Source organism: Larimichthys crocea, chromosome X, assembly GCF_000972845.2.
Source record: "Larimichthys crocea isolate SSNF chromosome X, L_crocea_2.0, whole genome shotgun sequence".
Taxonomy (NCBI): domain Eukaryota; kingdom Metazoa; phylum Chordata; class Actinopteri; family Sciaenidae; genus Larimichthys; species Larimichthys crocea.
In genome coordinates, this window is record NC_040020.1 from 9,060,802 (window position 1) to 9,086,156 (window position 25,355).

Consider the following 25,355-nt stretch of genomic DNA (forward strand, 5'->3'; position numbering starts at 1 on the left):
CTTGTTTTTTATTATGTTTTCCATTTTACCGCTGATGTTCTTCAATTTTACCAACATGATCTTTGTTATTACCAAGATATTACCAAGTGCTTTCAGTGTGATTTTTGCAGCCAGAGTTTTTCTCTTGTTGGAAGCTGAGGGTGTGGCAGAGTATTAATTTGGCTGCAATCTGCAACTTCACCACTAGGTGCCACTAAACCCTACACACTGGACCTTTAAGGTCTTGAGTGTTCCTTGATAAAAACCTCGTCTTTTTCCTTTGATTGCTCCCAGTTGTTACCTTGATGTTAGCAGCGAATAAGTACAACTATTATTTTAAAGTTAACATTTTGGTGAGAGCAAGCCAGGAGGAAACTTAGCTTAGCATAAAGACTGAAAGAAGGAAGAACATCGAAAGCTATTCCTCGGTGACGAGTGTCAAAGTTTTACATTTCTGTCTGTGGGCGGATTTGTCTCACTCTTGTCAAAGATAATCAGCTGGTTTTATTGTATCATGACAGCTCTAATGTTGATTTAAATCCACCTTTTGCTTCTCGTTCCCAGACGCTGTCACACACATGTCCTCCCCTCTCTTTGTGTCAGAGCAACCATCTGCCCATCAGGCCCACCACCGTCCATAAGACATCTGTCAAGAGGAGTCAGGGCTTAGTTTCACTTTCCAAAGATGACGATATTTGATAGGACGCAGTCGCCACATTGGGATAACGTGAGAACCAATGAATGTTTGTTTTCTGATAAAGACCCCCAGAGCCTGAAGCCTCCGTGATCACAGCAGAGCGTGGCTCCATCCTGGTGTGAAGAAACTGAACTTTCAGTGGTGGATGTTCAGTTTTTTGAAGAGTTTTGGGACGCATCCATGAGGTAAAACCGTCTTACCTTCAATACAGTATTCGTGTGTGAACCTTGTCTTAGATATTCGTGTGTGAACCTTGCCATAGATATTTGTGTGTGAACCTTGCCATAGATACCTTCTGCAGGAGGATTCCCTCTATGTAATGGTTACATTATACACTGTCACACTTTAAAAGGTGTAAAGGTATCCCACCAATAGCGGTGTGTGTTTCAGTCGACGTGATGTTTGACTAACTTCTATTACACTGTGACATGTAGGAGTGACTCAGTGACTTCTATTTATAGTAAAACATTAGTTGTATTTCTTCAAATATAGACTCTAATCTCTCTAATCATAACTAATAAGATTTCAATTGTTTTGATGTTGTCATTGTTATTTATTATGCTAATGATCTGTGCCCAGAGTCTCCTGGGAAATTCATTAATCCACACCAGTTTTATTGGAAATAAATCAATCAAATGCTGTTTTTGTTGCCAAGGTGACAACACACGCAGATGAGAGCAGGATCGACATGGCGCCCCCTGCTGTGGACTTATACTGCCATCAGTTTCTACCCAACACCTTTGACCCGACCCGGTGCAGCTCCTGCCTTAGGCCTGATCACATGCACGTCAGCAGCAACACGACCGCCACCGCCGCCGCTGCTGCTCCTCAGCAGGACGGGTCGCAAGAGTGGGTACGTATCAGTCATTCAGGAGGTTTGTGCATCACTGCTGACACCAGAACCGAACCATCCACCTCCACCACATCAGGATTTAAGATTATTGATCAGGCAAACAGGAATATAAAGTCTGCCTGTATCTATTCCAAAGACGTGAGTTTGCACGGCTGTCACAGAGTCACATACTGACTTTCCATTTATATATTCTTATGAAACAGCTTTGTCATGTTTTCATATCTGAGCAACACTGGACCACAAACAGGATGAGCTACAAAACCATCCACCACCTAAAAGTCCAGGACTCCAGACACCAGATTGCTGGATGCAAATAGATAATTCTGCACCAGAGTTAATGAGTTAATTTAAGGTTTTATTATTGATATAACAAAAATTATCCACCAGTACTTTATGATTCCTGCTGTTTAAGGCACGAAAACAACTTTTCATTTTGGTTTTCTGCAGTAAATAATGATAATGGTGACAGAAGTACTGTTTAAATTCATTCTACATGATTCATACTATTAGTGTTTCTCACAAGTCAGGGATTGTGAATTTATCGGCTGAAATTACACCTGAAACAATAATAATTCAAGTGGATCTGTTTGAACACAGGCACCCTGTGAAAGAGTCTTTAATATACACATACATGATATGATGCTAAGAGACTGAGGTGAGTTGGGCGAACAGGTCCAAAGTAAAAACAGATAATCCACGTGGAAGATGTGGAAATAAACGTTTCTGCAAACGGAGACTGAACTTTCAATCCTAAAGTTTCTTGGATTAGTAACAATGAAGGATTTTGGTGTCATCATTTTCTTTCACAGCCAGCTTCATGCAATCATAGTTACATGTAACATTTATTAATACAGCAACACATGCAGCTAAGATTACACATATAACACGCTGAGGTCAAAATCTATTATGACAGCGTGAATGACCGGGGTCAAGTGCTTTTTAATGACTTGCTACCGTTCAATAGGACAGGTGCGATAAAAGCCGCACGGCGAGGCGATGATGTCAACCTATAACACAATCACCAAGTGAAACTGCTGTGGAGGTGGGAGAAGGATGACATGACGAGGTGGCATTTGATTCTGTATCATTAATTAATGAAAAGCTCATTACAATCCATGGGGAATGGGCTGTAATCTGACACATGCAAACACGTCCCCCACACACACAACACTGTGCCACTTACATTAAACTGTGCAGTGGAATAAAAGTCAAGAAAGTTGGATTTTATTAGATTAATTGCTGTAATTACTTTAATTTGATCTGGAAACAAAAGATGATCTTTAAACTCTGACCCAGTCAAAAGATCGAGAACCAAAACAAACAAAACTTTCGTCGTCTGTCGATAGAACCGAAGAAGGGATTAAGATAAAGATGGGGAAAGAAGTGGAGTGGGCGGTTCTGGTAATGCAAAAGCACTAGAGCAATGAAATAATGATGAGCATGACCAGAGACTAGCTTAAGTTACGTCCTGTGCAGTCTAAAAGTATTGGCTTAGCTCTATAACGAATGGAGAGAGGGAAGGAGAGGAGGTGAAGGAGGAGGAGGACAGGCTCAAAGCCTTGAAAGCAGATTTGGCTGAAGGACAGTGAGAAGTCACAGTAAGTGAAATATGTCTTAAAGTTTTGACTTGGGGTGTTAGTTGGTTATATATTAGTGTCTGCGGGGTGAGCTCATGTTGCTTTGTGGTGATTGTTATTGGGTTAAAAGAGAGCAGGCATCAGGTAGGTGCTGTGTCCAGCTTTCCTTCAGTGATCCTGCTGATGTAAATCAACATGGATGTCCAATTTATGGCTAAATATTCCCACGAAAAACAATTTCTACAATCAACTTGACAATTCTGACTCTTCAGTTTTGATCCTGTGTCTTTCTTGTGACACACTCTGACGGCACAGACCGGTTTGATTCTCTCTGAGTTAACCTGAAATGTTTTTAAAAATGTGTTTCTGTGCTCCACAAACCAGGAGGCAGATGATGATGATGACGATGATGATGATAATCGTGCCCTTTCTGAGGTGACCACAAGTGCCAGTAGTGATGACGTCAGTGGTGGTTGGAGCTACGAATGGAGCCTGGTCCAGAGTCTGAGTCCTGAGTGGGAACTTAATATCTGTGACACTGACATACAATCCAGGTGACTGTATCCTGTATCCTGATTTTAGAAACTACTTTTTCTAACCGCGAGCACAGATAAACCATGAAACAACACAATCCTAGACCTGTGGGGTTAATGTTAGAGCTTAGACCTGGAGCACTAATCAATATTTTTATGCTGACAATTGATTTACATGACTGAATATAGTTTTAAAAAAAGGTCACTTAGAAATATTACCCTGCACCCTTAAACATAAAGGTTCAAGTTGCTTATGGTGATGCTGTTTCAGTTCTGCAAGGAACCTTTTACCTGTTGGTTCTTCAAAGAACCAGTTGCTGCAAGATTATTGGAGATAAAAAAGGTGACTAAAATAACTCTTTTTTTGTATCCAGTTCAACCAAAAATGGTTCTTAAGGGGAAAAAAGGTTCTCCAGAGAACTCATCAAGAACCAGTTTTCTTCGTGTTGTGTATGTTACCTTCTAAACATCACCCAGACAAAGTTAGCTGCTGAACCTGGCAGAGCATTTAGCAGGTGAAGAGACAGATATTTCCCTCTGGAGGTGGTGGAGACCAAAAACAGAGCTCGAAGGAGACTATGGGACTTTCTTCAACGACCTAAATTAATGCTCTGTAACTCTGTAACTTTATAAGGTGATTGACGTGAATTTTGAAGTTTTCTCTCCAGTGTTTTGGACTGCAGTACCGATTTTTAACTGTTACACATTGCTCCTTTAAGTTCTGATAGCAAAGATTTAACTCACAACTGATCAGCTGTTTTCCACTGGCTTCATTGGCTCCACATAGATCACAGATTCATGCAATTACTGGAAATCTGGTTTAAAAAGTTGCGTTACATTTGGATGGGAACATGTTGTGTCGTGCAGCTTGTTCAGCTGCCCGAGTCAAATCGCGCTTATGTCATCTTGCAGTGGATTAATCAGCACAAAGCTTGTATTATGGGCAAATTCATATTTTGGCAGTCCTAAATCCAGGAGCAGGAAGAAAGAGGCGTTTGAGTGTTTCTCTCTTCAATACTCAAATATCATGCAATGTTTTGTGTGCACGCTGCACACAGTACGCTCACATCTGAAGCTGGTTTGTGATGCAGAATATGAAAGCATTACAGAGGCTAATGTTAGTGAGCATTCACATGACCGTGACATGTTGGGCAAACAGGGCAAATCTAATGGATGTGCTCTTTTCTGTTGCAGCCCTGCTTTTGATAATTAGATTGATAATCAGACTGTTTTACCGTTTTCATCCATGCATCCTAAAATGAGATGATTGTAAGATTATTTTGTGAAGATTTGGTTCTGCTTTATTCATTGCTCGACCTTGTACTACCCTCCTTCAGCTCTCCAAATCATTGGGACTGTCCAGAGAGGAGCAGATCCCCCAGCCCGGAGAGGCTCTGTGTGGCCCAAAGAGATATGACCCGGTTGGATCCATCTCCCCACCGTGGCACTGAAAGCTCCTTGATGGACGAGAGGAGGGACAGATCCCGCCGGACATCAGGTACAGTCATCGATGTACAATGCACCATAGGACTCTCTTACAGGCTCCATTTGGAGGCACTGACCTCAGGTGCTTGTCTGATTTTCAGAGTCCAGAGGACCCAGGGAACAGGAGAGTGGTTACTTCTCTCCAAAAAGAAGAGGTGATGGTGAGCAGCAGACGGAGGAAGACAACAAACCGCGGTATCGTTACTATGAAAGGGGGCATGCTCTTCCAAGCAACTATGTCCTTGAGCCCAAAGCCTGCGTCCCCTACAGGAACGTCAACCTTGGCGTACCTTCCCAGAGGAGAAACCCAGAGACGTACATGCTGGAAGCTTGGAGAAGTGAATCCCCAGAAAGGTACTCGTACCACTCCAATTTTAGACGAGGAACTGAATCTGAGAGGAATTCACCATCACGTCACTGCTCCGTGAGTCCAGACCGCTACAAGTTACCTGAATCTCCTGTGGGAACCCAGCGAGGGAGCTCCGTCCCCAGGAGTCAGGCTCGGTCTCACACCTCATCTCATCACTCTTCTCAGCTTCCATCACATGGTGCTTCACGGCATACATCCGGCAGGTCCAGTCCGTCCCGCAGAAGGGGGTCCAATGCATCTCGGACGATTTCACCATCTCGGGCTACCCCTTCTCACAGGCGCCCAGACTCTTTACATTTACAGAACGGTGATTACGATGCTCAAAAGGCATGTAGTCGAGAGTCGAGGAGTCCATCGCAAGCTTCAAACAAACACAGCTTGGACTCTGAGAAGCTCTACAGGAATCTGGAGTCTATCTCCCGCCGTGGATCCGTCCAGCAGAAGTCTTATGAGGGTTCTCGAGGATCTTCTCGATCCAGAACAGCTGTCAACAGCTCAGCCAACACTCGCTCTCGCAATAGCCGTGAAGTATCACCGCCCAGGAATGGCTACGGTACACAAAGTCATACCCCACAAAGGGAGCCATGCTCCACAGATAGCAGGCTGAGTCCTTCTCAAGGCTCCTGGCAGGGGTCCTCACACTCTATACTCAGCCTCCCTCCCTCCCATGGTTCCTCCTCATCGAGGCGAGGTGCAGACTCTCAGGTGCTCGGTGGATCGCCGTCACATGTTGCAGTCACAGAAACTGATAAGGGCAATGAGGTGAATAATACGGTTGGCGGAGACAGAAGCAGGAGCAACGTGAGGCGAGGCATGGAGGCCTTACTGATCTCTGAACCTAAGAAGACTGCAGTGGAAGTAGAGGAGGTACGTATATCAAGTATAACTAGCTCTTAGCCAAGCTGGGAACATGGAGATGTCAAGTACTGAAACAATTATTCATAGCTGCCATGAAATTTAGTTCAAATATTTACAATCCTTGGAGAACCAAGCTGCTGGCTTGACTGAGTTTTCTCATATATTTGAGGTGGGGATGACTATGGACGACTACATCGTCCTGGCTGATATTCCAACGATCCACCTGGAGTCGGAGGAAGAGGTTCCAGGAATGAGGAGGAGGAACCAGAGTCCCAGCCCATGCAGGGATCAGAAGTTAAGGACCTACAGGTCAGTGGTGCTGTACAGTATCATGGTTTAGCATCATCACTGAAGTCCATGCATCAATTCTGCAAAGAAAGTTAGTTATGGCCTTTGCAGAGGTATGTGAAAGTTCACATAGAGAAAAAGAGGAAGTTAATTGTGGCTATTTTAGCGTCTATAATTGTTCTTGTGTGCTTCCTCTATTTAGCTTCTCTAAATGAATTTGTCTCTGAAGGCATCAAGATGAACCAGACATCCACAGCTCAAGGATCGAGTCAGACGAGAGGGGGAGAGGCAGAGAGAGAGGCCGAGACAGGCGAGAGAAATGTCGGGAATCCGAGAACGGACGATCATCTCGAAGACAGTCGACCACGTCCGTTCACACGCAGGTACGGTGTGATGACAGCAGACGAGTTCACAGTGAAATCCGCATTGAAACAACAGAGCTGATCGTCCTTTATTCTGCCAGAGTTCAGATAGTCAAAGTGGAAAACACAGATCTTCAAAGGCGAAGGAGTGCCCGCAGACGCAGGTGAGCACGGTCCCGTGACTTTCTGCATCTGTAGAAATCACATGAGTGTTTGGAGGAAAAATGGGTCATTCATACATTCATTCTAAAGTAGCTCCCTGATATTTATTTCAGCTCTTTTACCTCAGGCTCCCATCTCACTGAAGCACCTTGCACAAAAAAAAAAAATTCCATTAGTTAGCACTCTTATGTTTTAGGGCAGCGTGTTCACATGATTTATCATCCTTATTAATAGATTCGAGGATGGTTCAAGCCACTGCATCCTGCAGTGTCAGTGCATAAAGCTGCTGAGTCAACAGAGAGAGAGAGAGAGAGGGGACGGTCACAGAAAACATTCAAAATGTTATTTCACTGCAGAGAATCACATGCAACCGTGCAAAAAGTTGCAATAGTTCAGAAACCCTGCAGAACATTTCTAGATATTAATGAGAGCTGAAGTGATGGGTGTATTCATGACCTTCTCTTCTCATCTCACACCATGCACCTTTCTCAATGTCTCTTTCTTTCTCTCCTGCTCATAACACACACTGGACTTCATGGTGCATGCACGGTGAGTATTTTATGTTGCTTTGTAGCCTGCTTAATGATCTTTTGTGACTTCCTCTTTCTCACGTTAAACAATGACAATCGCGGTTCCCACCCTGCAGCACGCTTCCCATTTTTCAGGCTTCAAAGTTCGGCCTGCCTCCTCTGTGCACGCTGCAGAACCATGTACAGTAGTAATCTCACAGAGACACATGACTCACGTCTGCCTTTGACAGTTTCCGTTTCCTGTAGTTTGACAGCGAAGTGTGAGACGGAAAGCACCACAGAACGTTCTCAAAGAGCTTCCTCTTGATGCTTTAATTGCAGGTGTTACTTCTCGAAGGGATGGATGTCCAGACTGGATGAACACGGCGAGGTAAATGCAAATTTATGAAGCCGCTCTTCTCATATTTGTCATTTTCTATTCTAACTCCTGTTGGAACCACACTCTCACACCCCGACAGATGTCACGACGGTGACACATACTCAGCAAATGAATTGAATGTTCATGTTTTCTGTGTTTTTTTTGCCCAGTGGAGGAAACACTGGTTTGTTCTGGGTGATACTTCGCTGAGGTTCTACAGAGACTCGGAGGCTGAGGAGGTACGACCTGACGATTTCTAAGAACATTTCCAGGTTTTTTGGGTCTTTTGGTTACAAACTTATTTGTTGCTGTGTTGCAGTCGGACGATCTGGACGGAGAGATCAACCTGACGTCCTGTGTGAATGTGTCAGACTGCGACGTAGAGAACAACTATGGACTCCAAATACAAGTATGTATTTACTGTACTTGCTCATTGTGTTGTACAGTACGGCATCAGGCAGATGGACAGACACACACACACACACACACACACAAACACCTCCCCCCATTTCCACGTCAATTACATGTTTGGCTGCTTCCTGTTTAACAGTTTGTGTGTGTGTGTGTGTGTGTGTGTGTGTGTCTTTGCTCTGTCGTTTGATCTCCTGCAGACAAAGAGAGCTGTGTTCACCCTCTCTGCTATGACCTCGAGAATACGGCGGAACTGGGTGAAGTTACTAAAGCAGGCGATCCAGAACAACACGCAGTGAGTCTGACTTTATCCTGGGAGACAGCGCCGCAGGAAGTAATCAGGTCCACGAGTCAAAGAGGCAATAACACAAAGTAAAAATACTCCATTACAAGTAAAACATTGAAATGACACTTCTTACACACACGTGCATATTATAAACAGCTAAGATAAGTTAAATGTGAAACTTGCACTGTAGCATCGTGGCTGACCACACACTGACAAAGCATGAAGCAGTACAACGTGAACAGACCAAACGATATCACCATGCTTTATATAAAACTATACCGATCACATGATATCTCAGTGGTCGGCGTACATTTAAAGCTCCGGCCTGTGTAACCATGTTCAGTGTTCTTGGTGTTGAAGACGTTCACACAGTCTTTTAAATAAAAGTCCAGACACAAAATTTGAGCTGGAGCTGAACTCTGAGGTCTTTAAATCCAATCCATTGTTTGAGAGATCGCCATGAGCGAAACATTTCACATATCTGAAATCAAGAATTCTACAGTAACCCAGATAGGGAGTGTTTTTCACGACAGTACACTTGGAAGCGTCACCAACTAGATGCCACTAAATCCTACACAGGATTTGACTGTTGTAGTTGGTTCAGTCGAAACAAATTTGAACAATTGTATATTCAGAGCATCATCGTGTACTTAAAATCTGAATTTGTGAAGAAAATAGTAACTAAAACTGTCAAATTAATGCAGTGGAGTAAAAAGTGCAGTATTTAATCTGTAGTAGTACTCAAGTACATCTTATCTAGAGTTAGTGGTGAGCTTGTCCATGGCGGACTCCGTGGAAGAGGACCTTTCCCTCTGTAGGTTTTTATTTTCAGATGATTATACAGGATTGTAAACATAGTTATAGCATATCATGATCAGTTTCTACAGAACCCTATATTCTACACACTGGACCTTTAAGTACGGCACAATGTAAAAAATATATTAATTTATGGTCACATGAAGATTAAATTGATTTAAAGTAAACAAAAACAGTTAAAAGACACAATATTTAAGTTATAACACTGTAAAATACATAAAAACACATTATATCTATATATTTACTTTAGCTGCTCAGATTTATTGCTGGAATAAAATAAATATTATATATAAATAAATCTGTGAAAGAGGGAAAGATGCCAGATAAGTCATAAATTCAGTCATAAATTGGTGACCTTATAAACAGTCCTAAATAATCTATCTCACTTATAAATAATCTCACTTGAAGGTCCTTTCAGTAGCTGTAAAATAATGAATAAGTCTATCATTTGATCATGGACATTGATCATCATTTGGACGTCCCACATGGTGAATATTTGATGTTTATCATGTTATATTCAGCCAAATATTCTGAAATCCTGTGATTAAAAAACAGGCTTTGACCTGAAGATTCCTGAACACTGCAGAAATGCAGACAATGTGATTGGGTGGTCTGCCTGCAGTGAAGCCCCTCTATCATCTTTCCTCTGATGTGTAACACTACCCTCCTGCCTTTCCCTTATTCTGACCTCAGCCAATCAGACACCGGCAGCGAGAAAGAGAACCCTCTCTCCCGGAGACCGTCGTCATGCCAACCCCCTGCTCGGTTCACCTGCAGGGACTCTGGCTATGAACCGGCCACTTCCACCTCCGCCAGCACAGCTGCAAAGTCCCACCGGACCGCCGACCACCATCATGACCAAGTGAGTGTAGACGGGGATCTGGACGCAGACTTATCTCCAGCCAGTCAGAGGGAGGAAGGGGAGGGCTGGGACCGCGAGCAAGCGAAGCGATTGGAGGAGAGGAACAAGTGGTTTGAGGAGGGGGTTCCCTTCAGTGAGATGGGCAGCAGGTGGGACTCCATGGAGCTGAAAAGGGGGAATGTGCCTGTCCCTGTTATTGAGACCCTGGACTCAGAGGTCAGCAAGAAGTGGGCAGAGTTGGAGACGCTGTCATTTAGTAGCATGACAGCACAGTCTCTCATTGGAGCGCAGGCTTATCAGTCAAGCACCCCACAGACTCTGGTTAGCTCCCAGACGTATCAATCGAGCCCCGAAGAGGCCGAACAGTCAGAAACCGATATGTCAAGCTCAAAGGGAGCTCTTCCATCCATGAATGGAGCCCAAAACGTTCAAACAAACACAGCTGAAGCACTCCAGAAGGAGGTAAGAAACATCTACCGGTCGCTCCTTTAAATGAGGATGTTTACAATGCAAGGAAATGATGCACATCTCCACCCTCTCCCAGGCCCTCTCTCTTCGAAAGCAGGTGGAGAGCATTAAGAGGGAGCGTGCAGCCATGGGGATAGAGGTGGACAGCCCGTGCGGCCCCGGGGCGCCCTGCAGGGCCAGACTAGAGGCAATGGAGGTAGCCCATCGGAAAGCACTGCAGGAGCTACAGGAGAAACATGCAGGGGAGGTCAGAGAGCTGGAGGAGCGGAGAGACAGGGTGCTGCAGGAGGAGAGCCAGACGGCTGCCAAAGGTAAAGTATCAGGCTTACGGTGGCTCAGAAGGGACGGTTTGACTCACTATTAACATGACTAACTAACTGTCCATTAAAGCTATGGAGGCTCTGAGAGCAGCCCACAGAGAGGAGCTGCAGAGGGAGGTGGAGAAGGCCAGGAGGTTGGCCGGAGGAGGCGCACACATGGATACTTCATCCAGAGGCCACATGTAAGTTTATCACAGTCGCTCAGTTGCTCTCCATCTCACGGGGCTCTCGCTGCAGGCTCAAGATGTTCACCAATCCATGACCGTGACCCCTTGCATGAATTTACTCCGTAACTCGTGTGTTTGTGCTCGTCAGGCCCCAGGCGGACGTCTTCCACAGCGAGTTAGATGTGCTGTCAGAACGATACTCCGAGAAATGCCTGCAGCTGAGCCTCACCGAGCAGAGCAGCAAGGGCCGCGAGACCGAGCTCGGCTGCAAGGAGAGAGAGCTGGAGCAGCTCAGAAGAGAGAACCAGGTTCAGATACATATGAAGCTGCAACATTAAGAAGCATGCGACATCACATTGTTTCTGCACGTTATAATTTGAGCTGAAACTCTTTTTTCAGGAGCTCAAGGCCAAACTGGCAGAAGAGATCAGCCGCATGCGTTACTTCATCACGGGTCAGAGGTCGGACGTGGTATCTCCTGGCAACGCTGAGCGCTCTGCGTCAGAAGTCGAGGTATCGATGGAAATAAGTTCAATGGTTGTGACTGAATTAGATCCTACGTAATCTGAACTCGTGAAAGTAGGTGATACTGAAACATCTTTAACCTCTTGATGCATCCCAACCCAGTTTAGTTTACTGCACCTAAAATATGAAGTTGAAGGACAAATGTTGTCATCACGGGGAAGGTGGACAACAACATTTGACGTATGTGCTGCGGGAGTTTGAACCCGCTGTAATAAAACTAATTGATTGAAGCGTTTTTACTGATTTGCCTCATATCCCTGGTTATGACTCCCCCGCTGAAACACTGCCACTTGGTAATATTTATTTTATTCTTGGTTGGCCTCATTTGTGTTGAGCGTCTGTGGTCGGTCACATTGTAGAGCAACACATACTGCCATCTACTGCCTGAAGCACAGAGCATGTTTCAGGAGGAGAGGTTACTGAGAGGCTAAAATACTCCATTACAAGTAAAAGTCCTGTGTTCAAAATCCAAAGTATATTATAGTTATTGTTACTGATACACATTTTACTCTTGTAGCTGGACAGCAGGAGCAAATCTTATCTGCTTCCTCCCACAGTCCAAAGACATGCTGCACTTCACAGGTTAATTGGTGGCTATAAATTGTCCATAGGTGTGATTAAGAGTGAAAAAAATATATATATAAAATCTTAATCAGCAAAGTATCTCTATAGTAGATGTCTAATACATGTAGGTGAGTAAGAAGTACGAATGTTCCCTCTGAAAAGCAGTGGAGCATGAAGGAGCGAGTCAGTAAAACTGTACAGAACCTACTGTACTCAATTACTTTCTACTATTGTCCCTCATGCATAATGACTTCCTATTAATATATATAGAACATTTTTAATATCTTCTGTATCAGTAATTTTCCTCATTTCGTCTTTCAGACTCTACTGAGGGCGAAAGACAACGAGGTGCAGTATCTTAAAAAAGAGATCAGCTGTCTACAGAATGAAGTGCAGGCTCTCACCAAGGTACGCTTCATGATCTGACCTCCTGAACTACACAGATGATGAAAAATAACGCACTTTAATTCACACTCTCGTCCCTGTTTGGCCCTAATGTGTCTTCCATGTTTATCTCAGGAGAAAGACGCCGCCATTGAGCGCTATAAGGAGGCCTATGTGGAGCTGAGTGACACGAGGGGTCGCAGCCAGCTGGAGATGGGCTCCCTCAACGAACACTTGAGACTGGCCAACGCCGCACTTCAGGAGGGAGCGAGGCAGACCTGACAGACGAGGACGACCTCTAATGAAACTTAACTTATATTAATATTTGCTGTAATCGCTGGAGAAGAGTCAGAATTATGGCAGCTACCGTGTACTTGAAAACCACCAAAGACTGTTAAGATTAAACAACAACAAGAGTTTCTTCATGTGCAATCGACTCCGTTTATTGAGTGACAGACACAAACATGCAAACAAGAGTGAAGGCGTAACTTGACTTTTAGAACGCCTCACATGATATGATATTTCTTAAAAATGATTTTAGTGAAAACAACATAAATAGCAGAGGAGAGAGGACGGAGATGGGCGGAGGTAAACAGCGTCAAAGTGTCCCATCGTCCGCCGTCTTCCTTGTGCTGGCTGGTTTGCACCCTGTGGATGTGAATAAAAACAAATGTCACCATTCATCATCACTGCAAACGTACTACACAAACTACACAAGGAGCTGACACGCCCTTCACACATGGATAAGACTGTGTGTTCTTAACCGACAAGAGTTTAAAGGTTAAATAAGGAGCGGCTAATGTTGACTTTACCTTTTTTTTTTTTTGACGTTAGCTCAGTCGTCGTCGTCGTCATCCTCGGGGACGAAGATATCGTGCTCCTCCAGGAGAGCGGCAAAGTTCTTGCTGATCAGAGTTCCCACATACAGGAAAGGCACCACCACAATTGTCATGCGGATAAGACCAAAGGGTGTCTGGAAAACATACAGAGGAGCGACCGCATGAAAACTAAGAGTTCATTCACACACGAGCTGTCGGATTCTGCAGATATGAGGCGCAACAAAGGCGAAATCTGTCGACTAAAACATTATCCAAGGGTCGTATGCTGCATTTACAAACATTTGCAAGCCCAAAACTTTGCATGCTGTAATATCAGTTTATATTTTTACTGTAAAAGCTCTAAATTAAAGCACAATATCACCATATTTATCATCTTATGATGGTCCTACTCAACTCAAACTTTATTTATAAAGCACATTTAAAAACAACTGACGTTGTGCTGTACAGGTTAATACAAATAATATACATGTAATACATATAATGCCATAATTACAAAAGGTTAAGATAAATGCTAAGGTGTGTTCTTAGGGAGGATTTAAAAACCTCAAATGATCCGGCAGATCGGACGTGCCAGGGCATGTTATTCCAGAGCCGAGGGGCCGCCACAAAGGCTCCTTTGGTTTTCAGTTTGTTTTTTTTAAGATTTTTTTTTTGGGCCTTTTATGCCTTTATTGATAGTACAGCTGAAGATAGACAGGAAGCAGAGAGAGGGGGAGTGACACGCAGTAAATTAGCCGTCCGATGCAGGATTTGAATTGGGGACTATAGCCTCCACACACAGGGCGGCTGCCTAAACCCACTACGCTACCGCCCGCCCCAGTTTTGTTTTAGGGGCGACCAGTAGCAGCTGACTCGAGGATCTCAGAGTTCTGGCGGGGGTGTGGATATGAAGAAGCTCGGTCAAATACTGGGGGGCTGAGCTGTTACAAGCTTAACAGTAAAATTTTAAAATCTGTTCTAAAAGTGCAGGCCAGAATAAAGCGAGTTGCAGTAATCCAATCTCGTATTAATTAATTACTAACTTGACATCCTGTTTTGGAGATGTGTCAAAGTTTAAAAGCCTTAATTATCTCAGGATATATTCCTACGTTAATGTGATTATAATTGGACTCATCCAGGGCGTGCACACCCTGACTCTCGCCCAGTGTCAGCTGGGATTGATAAGGATGGGCGGGCACAGAAAATGGATGTGCACAAGCACAAGCTTGAAGCAGGCAGTGTAAATACAGAATAGGATGCAGAGAGAGTGTTTGCCCTGTAGCAGCTTAATCAATAAAGGGACTAATTATCATATTGCAACTCTTTGATTTGGCTCTTTAGAGACATTTCCTTGTTTTATTTGTCTAAGAAAAGGTAGATTAGAGGCTACTAATGATGATTATCCTGACATGGCACAGTATTATTATTTTAAAACAACTCCCTAGGCCTAATTTAAACGCATTGGACACTATATTGTAATATAGCATGCAGCCTATGCTTTCTTTCCTTCCTTCCTTGACTCTAAAATGTGTAATAGTTTAAATCAAACTATTAAAAATCCAATTAAAACTGCATCTAATCTTCTAAAATGTTTATTTTAATATGCTAAAATCAGGAAGTAAAGTACGCCTGACATTCGTTGTAAACACACACGTTCATTGGCTGCCCTGACTAACCGAAGGCGCATCCTGTGTTCCTATTCGCTACAGCTGCTGTCAATCCAGGCATTAAGCCCCGCCCATGGGTGTCACTCATATATATATATCATGTCGGGTTTTTTTTCCAGTCGGAACCAAACTCACTTTGTCCGGTTTTGGTAAGATGGCTCCCGAACCTGTCGATACCGCGGTCCTGCTCTGGGTCAGCCGGGATATGTTCGGTGTTTTGGAGCCGGTTCCGCGGCTCATGAGCCCCATGTTTGTGAGCGAGAGGCGCAGCGGGAGCCGCAGTATACTCGTCGCCATTTTTCCCCAGTATGTTTGACAGACAGTGACGGTCTCTAAGGGCGGGAACGGGATGACGTAAGAGGGCGGGTCGTGACGTAGACAGCGACGTATCATTTAAATAAATATTAAATTATAACACAACATTTTGATTCATTAATCACTTATACACATGTTTATACTGTATAAAGTATAAAATATATATTTTTACTTCCTCATTCAAATTTACATATTTGTTTATTCTCTTTACAGTAACACACACACACACACACACACACACACACCCAAAGAACACACACACACACACAAACACTTAGACAGGATTCCCATCTCTAACAATAAAACAAGTCCAAGAAACAACAAGAAAGAAACAAGTAAAAACATCTTCATTGTTCTTACAGGACAAACTGTGGAGGTGTGCAGCCAAATAATAAGCATATAGATAATTTAATAATTCTGATATAAAGAGGTCTAAAGTTTAGTGATCAGAAGCCAACACCTCTTTTATAGCTATCCTAGCTTATTTAATTTTCAAATAAATAAAAATACAAAAAATAATTTATAGGAACTTAATAATAATAGAACTGAATAAAAGTAATTTAATTAATTTAAAATGTTTTTGTCCATTAGATTTCTGTTAAAATTACCTAATATGATCTTAGATAGTTGAAGAAAGTCTGAATATGATGATAATACACCGCATGTTTATCTACCAGACTGACCAGACTGAAAGAACTTGCCTGTAAAATTGATCAGAAATATTTTATTACACAATAAAATAAAAAATATATATACATAGGAAAAGACTAATGATATATTAATATTCAATATTAAATATTAATCTATAATTTATTATATATTAAATATATAATACAAAGTGATAAAATAATAAAAATAAAATAATATAAGTAATATAATAATATTGATAAATAAAAGATTAATATTATATATATTTAATTATTATTAAAATATATTGATTAAGGGGATAAAAAAAACTATCACACGAATAATAAAATTTTGATTGAAACAAATAAAAATATTAACACTAGATTTATTAGTTATTTTAATATTTAAATATCTACTATTCAAGAGTGGACCAAATAAAAATAAAAAATACAATATAAAATAGTCATTTGATAATAAAAACTATTTAAATTAACATATAATTTATTTATATATTAAAATATATATTATTCAAGTTGATAAAATTAAAATAATAACAATAATTGTTATTATTTCCTGACATTTTTACCGCCTCCGGTGTAACGTCATCACTAACTGAACGCGCGAGGCCAACTGCAGCACTTCCTCGAGGCGGAGGCACGAGAGAGACAGAGCGCGCGCGCGCGAGGCAGAGAGTGAGAGCGCGGCACGCGGCGGCGCGCACGGAGGGGAAGTGGAAAGACGGAAGAGCGCAGGACGCTGAAATAAAACTTGCCAACTTCACGCTAACTGTCTGAGGATACACGTAGAGCAAACGGTACCGAAGAACCGGGATAGTTCTAGTTAACGAACCGTCTCTAACGTCCGGGCAGCTCGACACACGCGGACACGGACCGGCACCGACTCCGGAGCAGTTTTCAAACAGACGTTACACGAAGTCATCCGCCGTTACAAAGTCACGTTCAGCCGGCGTTAAAGTGCTGAGACACCCGCGAATCTGTCCCGGTACACACGACCGGCTCGCTGGCTCGGTGGGACTCGAGCTTTTTTGTTCCCTCCTTGTGGGAAAAGTTGCCGGTGGTTGCTGGTTGCCGGTTGCTGGTCGCTGGTCGCTGGTTGGTGGAAGCCAGCGAGGCCTACAGTGTGAGGAGGCTGCATGTGTGTGACACACACACACACACTGAAGCTAAAACATGTCGGCCCAGGCTCAGATGCGAGCGATGCTGGACCAGCTCATGGGGACCGGGAGAGACGGTGAGTACAGGCCGGGTTTGTGAGCTCTGAGGCCGGGGTGTGTTTTTAAAAACAGCCGGGGGCTGGTGTTAGCATTGAAGCTAACCAGCCTGCCACACAGTGACAGGGGGGGAGCTAACATGTGGCTAAGCTACCTGTTGTTTTTGAGTTTGAGTCTCCTGAAAACATATTAATAACATTTAAACAACGTACTCTGTCGTGTTTAATGTGCTGTTTTCCTCATGACTCTCCTGTTATCAGACTGCTGAGCTGCTCAGGTAAATAAAGGAGCTAACATGTCTGTTCTTCTCTGAAGGAGACACCATGAGGCAGAGAATCAAATTCACAGATGAGCGAGTCTGCAAAAGTCACCTCCTGGATTCTTGTCCTCACGACATCCTGTCCGGCACTGTGAGTATCATGTTCATACACACAGATACACACTATCATGTGTCATATATATGTGTATATATATATACGGTACAGTCTGTGGTCGTTGGTTTCAGGTGCACATACATAAAAGTGCAGATGTTTCCCGTCTTGTCTTAGGATGAGCTCGAAGCCAGAAAACGAGAAGCCGCAGTACCGGCACAGGCGAGCGGTGCTGTCAGCTGATGTTTGGGCTCGTTGGACTCCAGCCAGATTCTGCCTGTAAACACCCGAGCGCAGCTTCTAACTGTCCAATTACTTTCTGTAATCAGGGAGGCTGTTAAATTTAAAAAAAAAGAAAAAAGGGGAGCTCCCGATCTGACGATGATGAGCGTAAACACCCTGACAGAGTCGGCACTTTTAACCTGAAAATCACTGTTTGTTTTCTCAGAATCAATATGCCGGAGTACAACGTTAACGTAAAGATTACTCTGTGACTGATGGTACAGTCGGTGTTTAAGACCTGTTCCTGCAGCGTTAAAGGGCGTCATGTTTACAGACTCTTAACGTGACGCCGTGATAGGGAATGACCGGCACATATCACAGATGAGGAAGCGTACAAACACAATCAAATCAGATTTTATTTGTACAGCCTAAAGTCACAAAGTACATTTTCCTCTGAGGCTTTACAATCTGTACAGGGAGTGACACCCTCTGTCCTTAGACCCTCGGTTCCAGTGAGGAAAAACTTGCCCACAAAAAACTTTTAACAGGGAAAAAAGGTGGAAGAAACCTCAGGAAGAGCCACAGAGGAGGGATCCCTCTCCCAGGACGGACAGACGTGCAATGGATGTCACGTGTACAGAACAAATCAACACAAACATATTGTACAATTACAATGACTGATTCTATTCTAGATTTAACAGGGAGTCAATGCAAGGAAGCCAAAATGGGAGAGATGTGATCTCTGATCTTGGTTCCTGTCAGAACACGTGCAGCAGCATTCTGAATTAACTGCAAAGTCCTAAGAGACTTATTGGAGCAGCCTGATAACAAAGAGTTACAATAGTCCAGCCTAGAAGTAACAAATGCGTGGACTAGTTTTTCTGCATCCGCTTGAGACACGATGCGTCTGATTTTAGCGATGTTACGTAAGTGGAAGAATGCAGTCCTCGAAATTTGTTTTATGTGGACGTTAAAGGACAAATCCTGATCAAAAACAACTCCAAGATTCTTTACAGTGGAGCTGGAGGCCAGGGTGATCCCATCTAAAGTAACTAAGTCTCTAGAAAGAGAGTTTCTGAGGTGTTTGGGTCCAATTACAAAAACTTCAGTTTTGTCTGAATTTAACATCAGAAAGTTGTCGATCATCCAACTTTTTATATCCTTAAGGCATGTTTGGAGTTTAACAATGAAAATTGATAGAGTGATTCCTAATAATGTTCCTTAAAGGAAGCATATATAAACTAAAAAGAAGTGGTCCTAGTACAGAACCTTGTGGGACTCCATGACAAGCTTTGGTCTGCATGGATGATTCATCACTGACGTTTTTTCTGATTTCTGCAGAGAATGGACCTCGGAGAGTGTATGAAGGTCCACGACTTGGCCCTCAGAGCAGACTACGAGATCGCCTCCAAGGAGCAGGAGTACTTCTTCGAACTGGATGTGAGTCTCACACACACACACACACACACACACACAGACAGTCCAGCAGCGTAGGCCGACCCTGTTCAGCTACAGACAGTTCACACGAGGCAGGTTTATTATGAGTAAGATGAATTCTTGTTGACTGTTGGCGCTCCTGATCCGCACTTCTCTTCCTGATATCTCCTGTCTGGAGCCATGATTTGGTGTTTTAGAAACATTAATTTTTACCTCCACTTAACTAAGTCAACACCACATGTTGGCTCATAACTAATCATGGATTTATGCGCGAAGCGTGAATGAACGTGACGACGTATCAGGATGATATTGACGCAGAATATTTCAGGAAATGCAAAACTTTCCAGTTTAATTTACGGTTTGAGAACCGGTGATGTAGTTTTTAAGAAAATATTTGTAGTTTTCTGTGATTTTACTGTAGTTATTGAGTGATACAAAAATCTTTAGATCGTAAACAGAATCCACAGTCAACACATCACTGTATTATACTTGATGATAAAGTGTAATATTAGGATGTGAGTAAATACATTTCAAGCTCTCCCCGTGAGGTTTATGTTCAGGAACACGATGTAGTGACGTGGCTCAGGGTCACTGAAGCAGATTCCTGTTACACTGAACGTTTGTGATAACTGTGTTGTGAAATTCTGCCTCGTGGTATTATAAACTGCTGCGAAGTGTTTTGTTTGTTTGTTTTTTTTAAAAACTCACAGATGTTTCGCTCGAGCTAGACTTCATGGGTTTGTTTGTGGAGTTCATAAATTAGCCGTGGTTTTCCTACGTCTGATAGATTTTTATACAAAAAGACGGAGTGCGGTTCGACCGCACATTAAATCATTCAGAGGTTTATAATCAGGTATTACTCACAGGAAGAGGAAATCAGTTTAGCGCACATTCAGACAAGAGCAGGGAAACCGGTAACCGTGGTGGGCGTGTCTACACCTGCTGAATGCAACCTCTGTGAAACAATCAGGAAATAACTTTTTATTTCTCTGATGAATGACAGCTCTATGGAGGCCGGCGCTCGCTCTCTGTTGTTGTTACTCTATGTCTCTCTAATCATCGGGCACAAATCAAATCAAACTTCATGTCATTATATTTTGCAGTGTAAATTGCGAGTCAGACTCAGATTTAGAAGCTGGTACATGAAATAAACAAAGTGAGAACACACAGGTAGAGTTCAGTCCGTGAATCCACCTGGATAGTCTCAGCTTCAGGAGGTTTGACTGATCTGAGTCTGATTGGCTCGTAGAGCACGACGTGGGGCGTTTTTCCAAAAGTTGAATCTGGCTCAACTTCTCTCCCGGACGTCGGTGACGTTTTTTGCGGTAAACCCTGCGTTGCTGCTGCCGGTGCAGAAACGCACGACCCTCCACTGAAATGAACTGAAAAAACGTCGCTGGTCTCCGGTTTCCCTGTTCCTGTCTGAACACGCGCTTAGTCTTCACACCCTTCTTTGTATCGACACCAACACACCTCCTTTTTTTCCTCGCAGCTGTATTTTCTGTCTCCGTACCTGCCAAAGCACATATCCTCTTTTAAACTTCCTGTTAATCTACAAATAACAGCAATTACTAATCAATCATTACCACCCTAAATCTTACAAATAGCTCTCCTGGATCCATTGATACAGTTGACAGTTATTCAGACTGACTGGGCTGCTTTAAGGTCACACCAAGGAGAGCGCGTCGGTTGGATGTCGGTGTAAAAGTGTCCGGCCGCTCGACTTTCTCCTGGATGCTTTTCATCTCCTTCACAGTTCACCTGACGGCTGCAGAAAATTGAAACTGGTGGCCTGAACTTATAATCGAGACTCACTCTGGATTTCTCCTAAAAAAAATATCAGAGTTTAGTTTAGTTCTGCTGAATTGTGACTGTTTAAGAAGTCGGAGGTGTAATTTTAAGGATATGTGGAGTGAAAGGATTGTCAGTCATGGTCTGTCTGAGGAAAGAGAACATAAATCTGTTTTTAGATGAACAATCAGAGTTTACAGTTTATATTTCACACACACACAAATACTGATTTGTCTCTGGTGTTTTCTCGCAGGCGGCCGAGCACCTTCAGTCTTTCATCGCTGACTGCGACCGCCGGACCGAGTTGGCCAAGAAGCGACTGGCCGAGACGCAGGATGAGATCAGCGCTGAAGTGGCTGCAAAGGTGACAAACTCACTGATGACAATGCCGTGCTCTTCGTAGCAGGGAGTAATTCATCTCCTGGGAAAATGCAGACTCACACCGAGACATCTTTTTTTTTTTTTTTGTTCATGAAGAATCTGTGCTGTTCATTTATTTTGTCTCTTGTTCTCCTGCCATGAAAAGGCTGAACGTGTCCACGAGCTGAACGAGGAGATCGGGAAGCTGCTGGCTCGCGCCGAGCAGCTCGGCGGCGAGGGGAACGTAGACGAAGCTCAGCAGTTGTTGGAGATGGTGGAGAAGACCCGGGCCCTGAAGAAAGAAGCAGAGGTCAGAACATGAACAGCTTTTTTTTTTTTTTTACTGACATGTCACCAGTAAAACAGAGAATATTAGTTTCTCTTTGTGAAAATGACATTAGTAATCACTGAAATACAATGATGACAGACAACAAATGTTTTGTCAGGTGTCGTGTTTCCTGCCGTGGGTTACACCCAGGTCCAGGCTGTTCGTATCTTTGTCTCCGCTTCACTGTCTCGTAACTTTTGTTCTTGCAGGACGTGTACAGAAACTCGATGCCAGCTTCCAGCTTTCAACAACAAAAACTACGGGTGTGCGAGGTGTGCTCTGCCTATCTGGGCCTTCACGACAATGATCGTCGCCTGGCCGACCACTTTGGGGGCAAACTGCACCTCGGCTTCATCGAGATCCGCGAGAAGCTTGAAAAGCTAAGGGTAAGAACCGAGCAGCTGCTTTGATTTGCATGAAATTTCAGTTCTGTCGTTCAGCATTTTTCACTTTCGTTCTGTTTTTGTTCGCGTCACACAGAAAGCCGTTATAGAGAAACAAGAACGAATGCGACTGAGAAGACGAGAGGAACGTGAAAAAGACGAAAGAGAGCGACAGTGGGAGGTGGAGCGGGAACGAGAACGAGAGCGGGAACGAGAACGTGAAAGAGAGCGAGAATGGGAGAGAGAACGAGACAGGGAGAGGGAGCGCAGGAGGTGAGAAGATGCCGGGTAACGTTCACCACGTATGAAGAGAAAGGTCAACCAAACAGAAACTGATTTATTTTCTGTTTCAGGTCAAGATCTCGAAGTGGAGACCGATACAGGTACGTCTCCTCTGCTCGGTCTTACACTAACAGGATACACACTCATCGTACGACACATCACTGCAAACTTATCAGACTTCATACAGACACGGGATTTGTGGTTCTCATTGTTGGGCCATGATTTGTGTTTTACATTTTAGCAGTACAACATATCAACACCGAGGTGTCACGGTAACAAAATACAGAAGTTGATATTTTAACCTTTCTATTTAATAAAGTAAGCTGGTGTAAAGACGGTTATGTTCAGGGTTAGGTGAGTTATCAGGGTCATGTGATACAGTTATTACCTGTTACATTAGAATGTAATCAGTAACCTAATCCAAATATCATATCAGAGTAATGTAACTTTATTATGTTCCATAACTTTTAAAACAGTGAATGTTTATGTGAGTCAGATGTCGAGTCCTTGAATGATGACAGTTTATTAATAACTTGAACCGTGCTGTGACGTTCCTCTTTTTGCTGAAACTTCTACTCTGTGAAAAAAAAACTTCTTTCAGAGGTTGTGATGATTAGAAACTCTATTAACGTTAGCTTCGTGTTCTCCTGGAGGTGGCGTGAAGGTGTGTGCATTGTCATCATCTCTCATTCTTTATTGTATTTTACAGTTTGAATCCTGCAAAGTAATCCCAGATTTTATGAACTGTATTGATGATCTGATTACATCTTATTTCTGTAAATGTAACTGAATACAGTTTGCCTTTTTAATATTTCTTTTATGGATGAGCAAAAAGGCGTTACAGTACGTTTTACAGATACCAAACAAATAAATAATAAGAGCACTAAAAACAGCAGGTACAAATAAAAAGTGAAAATCTCTTGATCCGATCCTCGTGTTGGCTTGATTTTTAATCATTTACAGCTTATCTGGATCTGTGTTAGAAATGGGCCCCAGGCAGGTGTCCATTCTCCCAGGCTGACACAGATCTGATGCTTCACTGTTGTTGACATAAAAACACCAGAGGGAAAAAGAGCAGGAGTGATGCCGTGTGTTCAACACCGAGGATAATGTGTGCCGTCATCTGCTTACTAAACTGATGTCAGGATGTATCAAAGCAGTTATCTGAGAATCTGTAGTTTATAGTATTTCTTTCTACTTCAAATCTTTTTGTTTTTCTTTGTAGGGACGGAGGCAGTTCGTCCTCCCATCGTTCAAGACGCCACCACTCCTCTCGTTCCAGAGAAGAAGGTGGAGATCGGGATCGCGAGAGAGAGCGGAAACATCGACACAAGGACAGACATCGCTCACGCTCCCACTCTCACAGGCACAAAAAGAAGAGGTGTGGCTCACACTTGAACTAAAACTTTACATGAAGCGTCGAGAGGACAGGAGAACAATTCACATGAGCTAACAGCAGCTACACTGTCCATCAGGAAACTGTGTACTTCTCTCATGTTTTGCCGTTTGTTCCTCCTCCAGGTCCTCCAGAGAGAGATCATCTCACACCCGCGAACGAGAGCGCTCGCTGTCCCAGGAGAACTGTGGAGACGGCGCGGGAGCAGACGGATGGCGTGAAGACAGGGCGGAGTACAGAGACTGGGAGGACAGGGAGAACAGGGAGAACAGGGAGAAGTCCCCCTCCGCGGACACAGCCAAGGGCAGGGAACGAGAGCGATCCCTGTCCTACGAGCGGGACCGGCGCTCCAGCTCGGAGGAGCGAGAGTCCGGGGAGATATGAACAGGAAGGGACCCCTCCAAAGTCTTTGAATCGGATATATTGTTTAGTAAAAAAGAGCATGGAGACGAGCGAGAGAGTGTGTGTGTGTGTGTCGGCTTTGTATGTGTGTTCATGTTAAAAGTGGGACATGTACATTAGCAGGTGTGGACGGTGGAAACTTAACTTGGGGATGAGGGAACAACTCGAGTAGTGGCGGTCGAAGAAACATGCAAACCAACTTTTATAAGACATGAAGTGTGAGGCTAGTGCGACCTGGAAGCAGTGTAGTCATTTTTTATGCCATCTTATGTACAGTTACTCTGACAGTGAAGAGGGATGAGTGAGTGGGAAGACTGTTCTTTTATTTTACTCACATGAAGTGCTGTTATTTTTTTTTATTTTTATCATTAGTTGGACGTTAAATGTTGATACTGTTTGTCCTGTTTCATTAACAATCTGTCAGTCTGTCGCTGTGGATTCATTTACACGGGTTGGACTCATTAACGTGGCATAACCAGTTGCAGTAATGTTTTGAAATGAGCTGCGTGTGACTGAAGGCACTTCTGATGTTTGTGTTTTATTCGCTGCCTTCAGGCCATAACGATCTCATTTGGGGAAAATCCGATCCACATCCCTGAGCCTGCCCTCTTAATTCGGGATGCGGTGTTTAAAATAAACTCACTTGTCTCCCCCTCTCGCCTTGAAAGAAGTCATCCACGTATTTCCACTCGGTTCCTGACAAGCGAACGCATATAGATGAAGTGGATCTTTATATACTGAAAGTCAAATGGCCCCGGGGACTTGTGTCCTGTTTGCTGTGATCCAACCTTGGATGTACTGCGGGAATCTACTTTGCTGTGCCACCATTACGTGAATAAAAATTTCTGCTTCCATTCAAATACAGTGTGA

At 43.4% G+C, this 25,355-nt stretch overlaps 3 protein-coding genes across 4 annotated transcripts; 2 read left to right on the forward strand and 1 right to left on the reverse strand.

Moving 5' to 3' along the window:
• The first annotated feature begins 1,364 nt into the window (after positions 1–1,364).
• LOC104926653 (myosin phosphatase Rho-interacting protein) lies at positions 1,365–13,287 on the forward strand. Its single transcript, XM_027282540.1, has 18 exons — positions 1,365–1,529; positions 3,491–3,660; positions 4,977–5,137; positions 5,226–6,361; positions 6,522–6,661; positions 6,870–7,023; positions 7,104–7,166; positions 8,032–8,064; positions 8,223–8,291; positions 8,372–8,461; positions 8,664–8,758; positions 10,259–10,889; positions 10,972–11,206; positions 11,286–11,397; positions 11,531–11,690; positions 11,782–11,895; positions 12,793–12,879; positions 12,991–13,287. The coding sequence occupies exons 1-18, from the start codon at positions 1,365–1,367 to the stop codon at positions 13,135–13,137; spliced, it is 3,762 nt and encodes a 1,253-aa protein (XP_027138341.1). The 3' UTR covers positions 13,138–13,287.
• On the reverse strand, positions 13,277–15,685 carry smdt1b (single-pass membrane protein with aspartate-rich tail 1b). 2 transcript variants are annotated; one of them, XM_027283670.1, is made up of 3 exons: positions 15,476–15,685; positions 13,670–13,828; positions 13,277–13,507 (listed from the first exon to the last, which is right to left on the reverse strand). In XM_027283670.1, the coding sequence occupies exons 1-2, from the start codon at positions 15,635–15,637 to the stop codon at positions 13,691–13,693; spliced, it is 300 nt and encodes a 99-aa protein (XP_027139471.1). In that variant the 5' UTR covers positions 15,638–15,685; the 3' UTR covers positions 13,277–13,507; positions 13,670–13,690. The 2 variants fall into 2 exon arrangements, with proteins under 2 accessions (XP_027139471.1, XP_019111954.1); XM_019256409.2 differs by having other exon boundaries at positions 13,277–13,503; positions 13,668–13,828; positions 15,476–15,684.
• Positions 15,686–16,919: 1,234 nt separating this feature from the next.
• Positions 16,920–25,345, forward strand: zgc:158803 (LUC7 domain-containing protein). The gene is made up of 10 exons (XM_019256407.2): positions 16,920–17,533; positions 17,829–17,923; positions 19,448–19,546; positions 21,588–21,698; positions 21,861–22,004; positions 22,232–22,408; positions 22,503–22,678; positions 22,759–22,788; positions 23,913–24,068; positions 24,209–25,345. Exons 1-10 carry the CDS (start codon positions 17,473–17,475, stop codon positions 24,465–24,467), a joined length of 1,308 nt encoding a protein of 435 aa, XP_019111952.1. The 5' UTR covers positions 16,920–17,472; the 3' UTR covers positions 24,468–25,345.
• The last annotated feature ends 10 nt before the right edge of the window (positions 25,346–25,355 follow it).

Excerpts from the sequence above, each read along its gene's own strand:
- zgc:158803 (XM_019256407.2), top strand. The coding sequence starts at position 17,473 with ATGTCGGCCCAGGCTCAGATGCGAGCGATGCTGGACCAGCTCATGGGG. Across the intron at positions 19,547-21,587 it reads AGTACTTCTTCGAACTGGAT|GCGGCCGAGCACCTTCAGTC; the intron begins GTGAGTCTCACA and ends GTTTTCTCGCAG. Across the intron at positions 22,005-22,231 it reads CCCTGAAGAAAGAAGCAGAG|GACGTGTACAGAAACTCGAT; the intron begins GTCAGAACATGA and ends TTGTTCTTGCAG.
- LOC104926653 (XM_027282540.1), top strand. The coding sequence starts at position 1,365 with ATGGCGCCCCCTGCTGTGGACTTATACTGCCATCAGTTTCTACCCAAC. Across the intron at positions 5,138-5,225 it reads CAGATCCCGCCGGACATCAG|AGTCCAGAGGACCCAGGGAA; the intron begins GTACAGTCATCG and ends TCTGATTTTCAG. Across the intron at positions 11,896-12,792 it reads GCTCTGCGTCAGAAGTCGAG|ACTCTACTGAGGGCGAAAGA; the intron begins GTATCGATGGAA and ends TTCGTCTTTCAG.
- smdt1b (XM_027283670.1), bottom strand. The coding sequence starts at position 15,637 with ATGGCGACGAGTATACTGCGGCTCCCGCTGCGCCTCTCGCTCACAAAC. Across the intron at positions 13,829-15,475 it reads TCTTACCAAAACCGGACAAA|ACACCCTTTGGTCTTATCCG; the intron begins GTGAGTTTGGTT and ends TATGTTTTCCAG.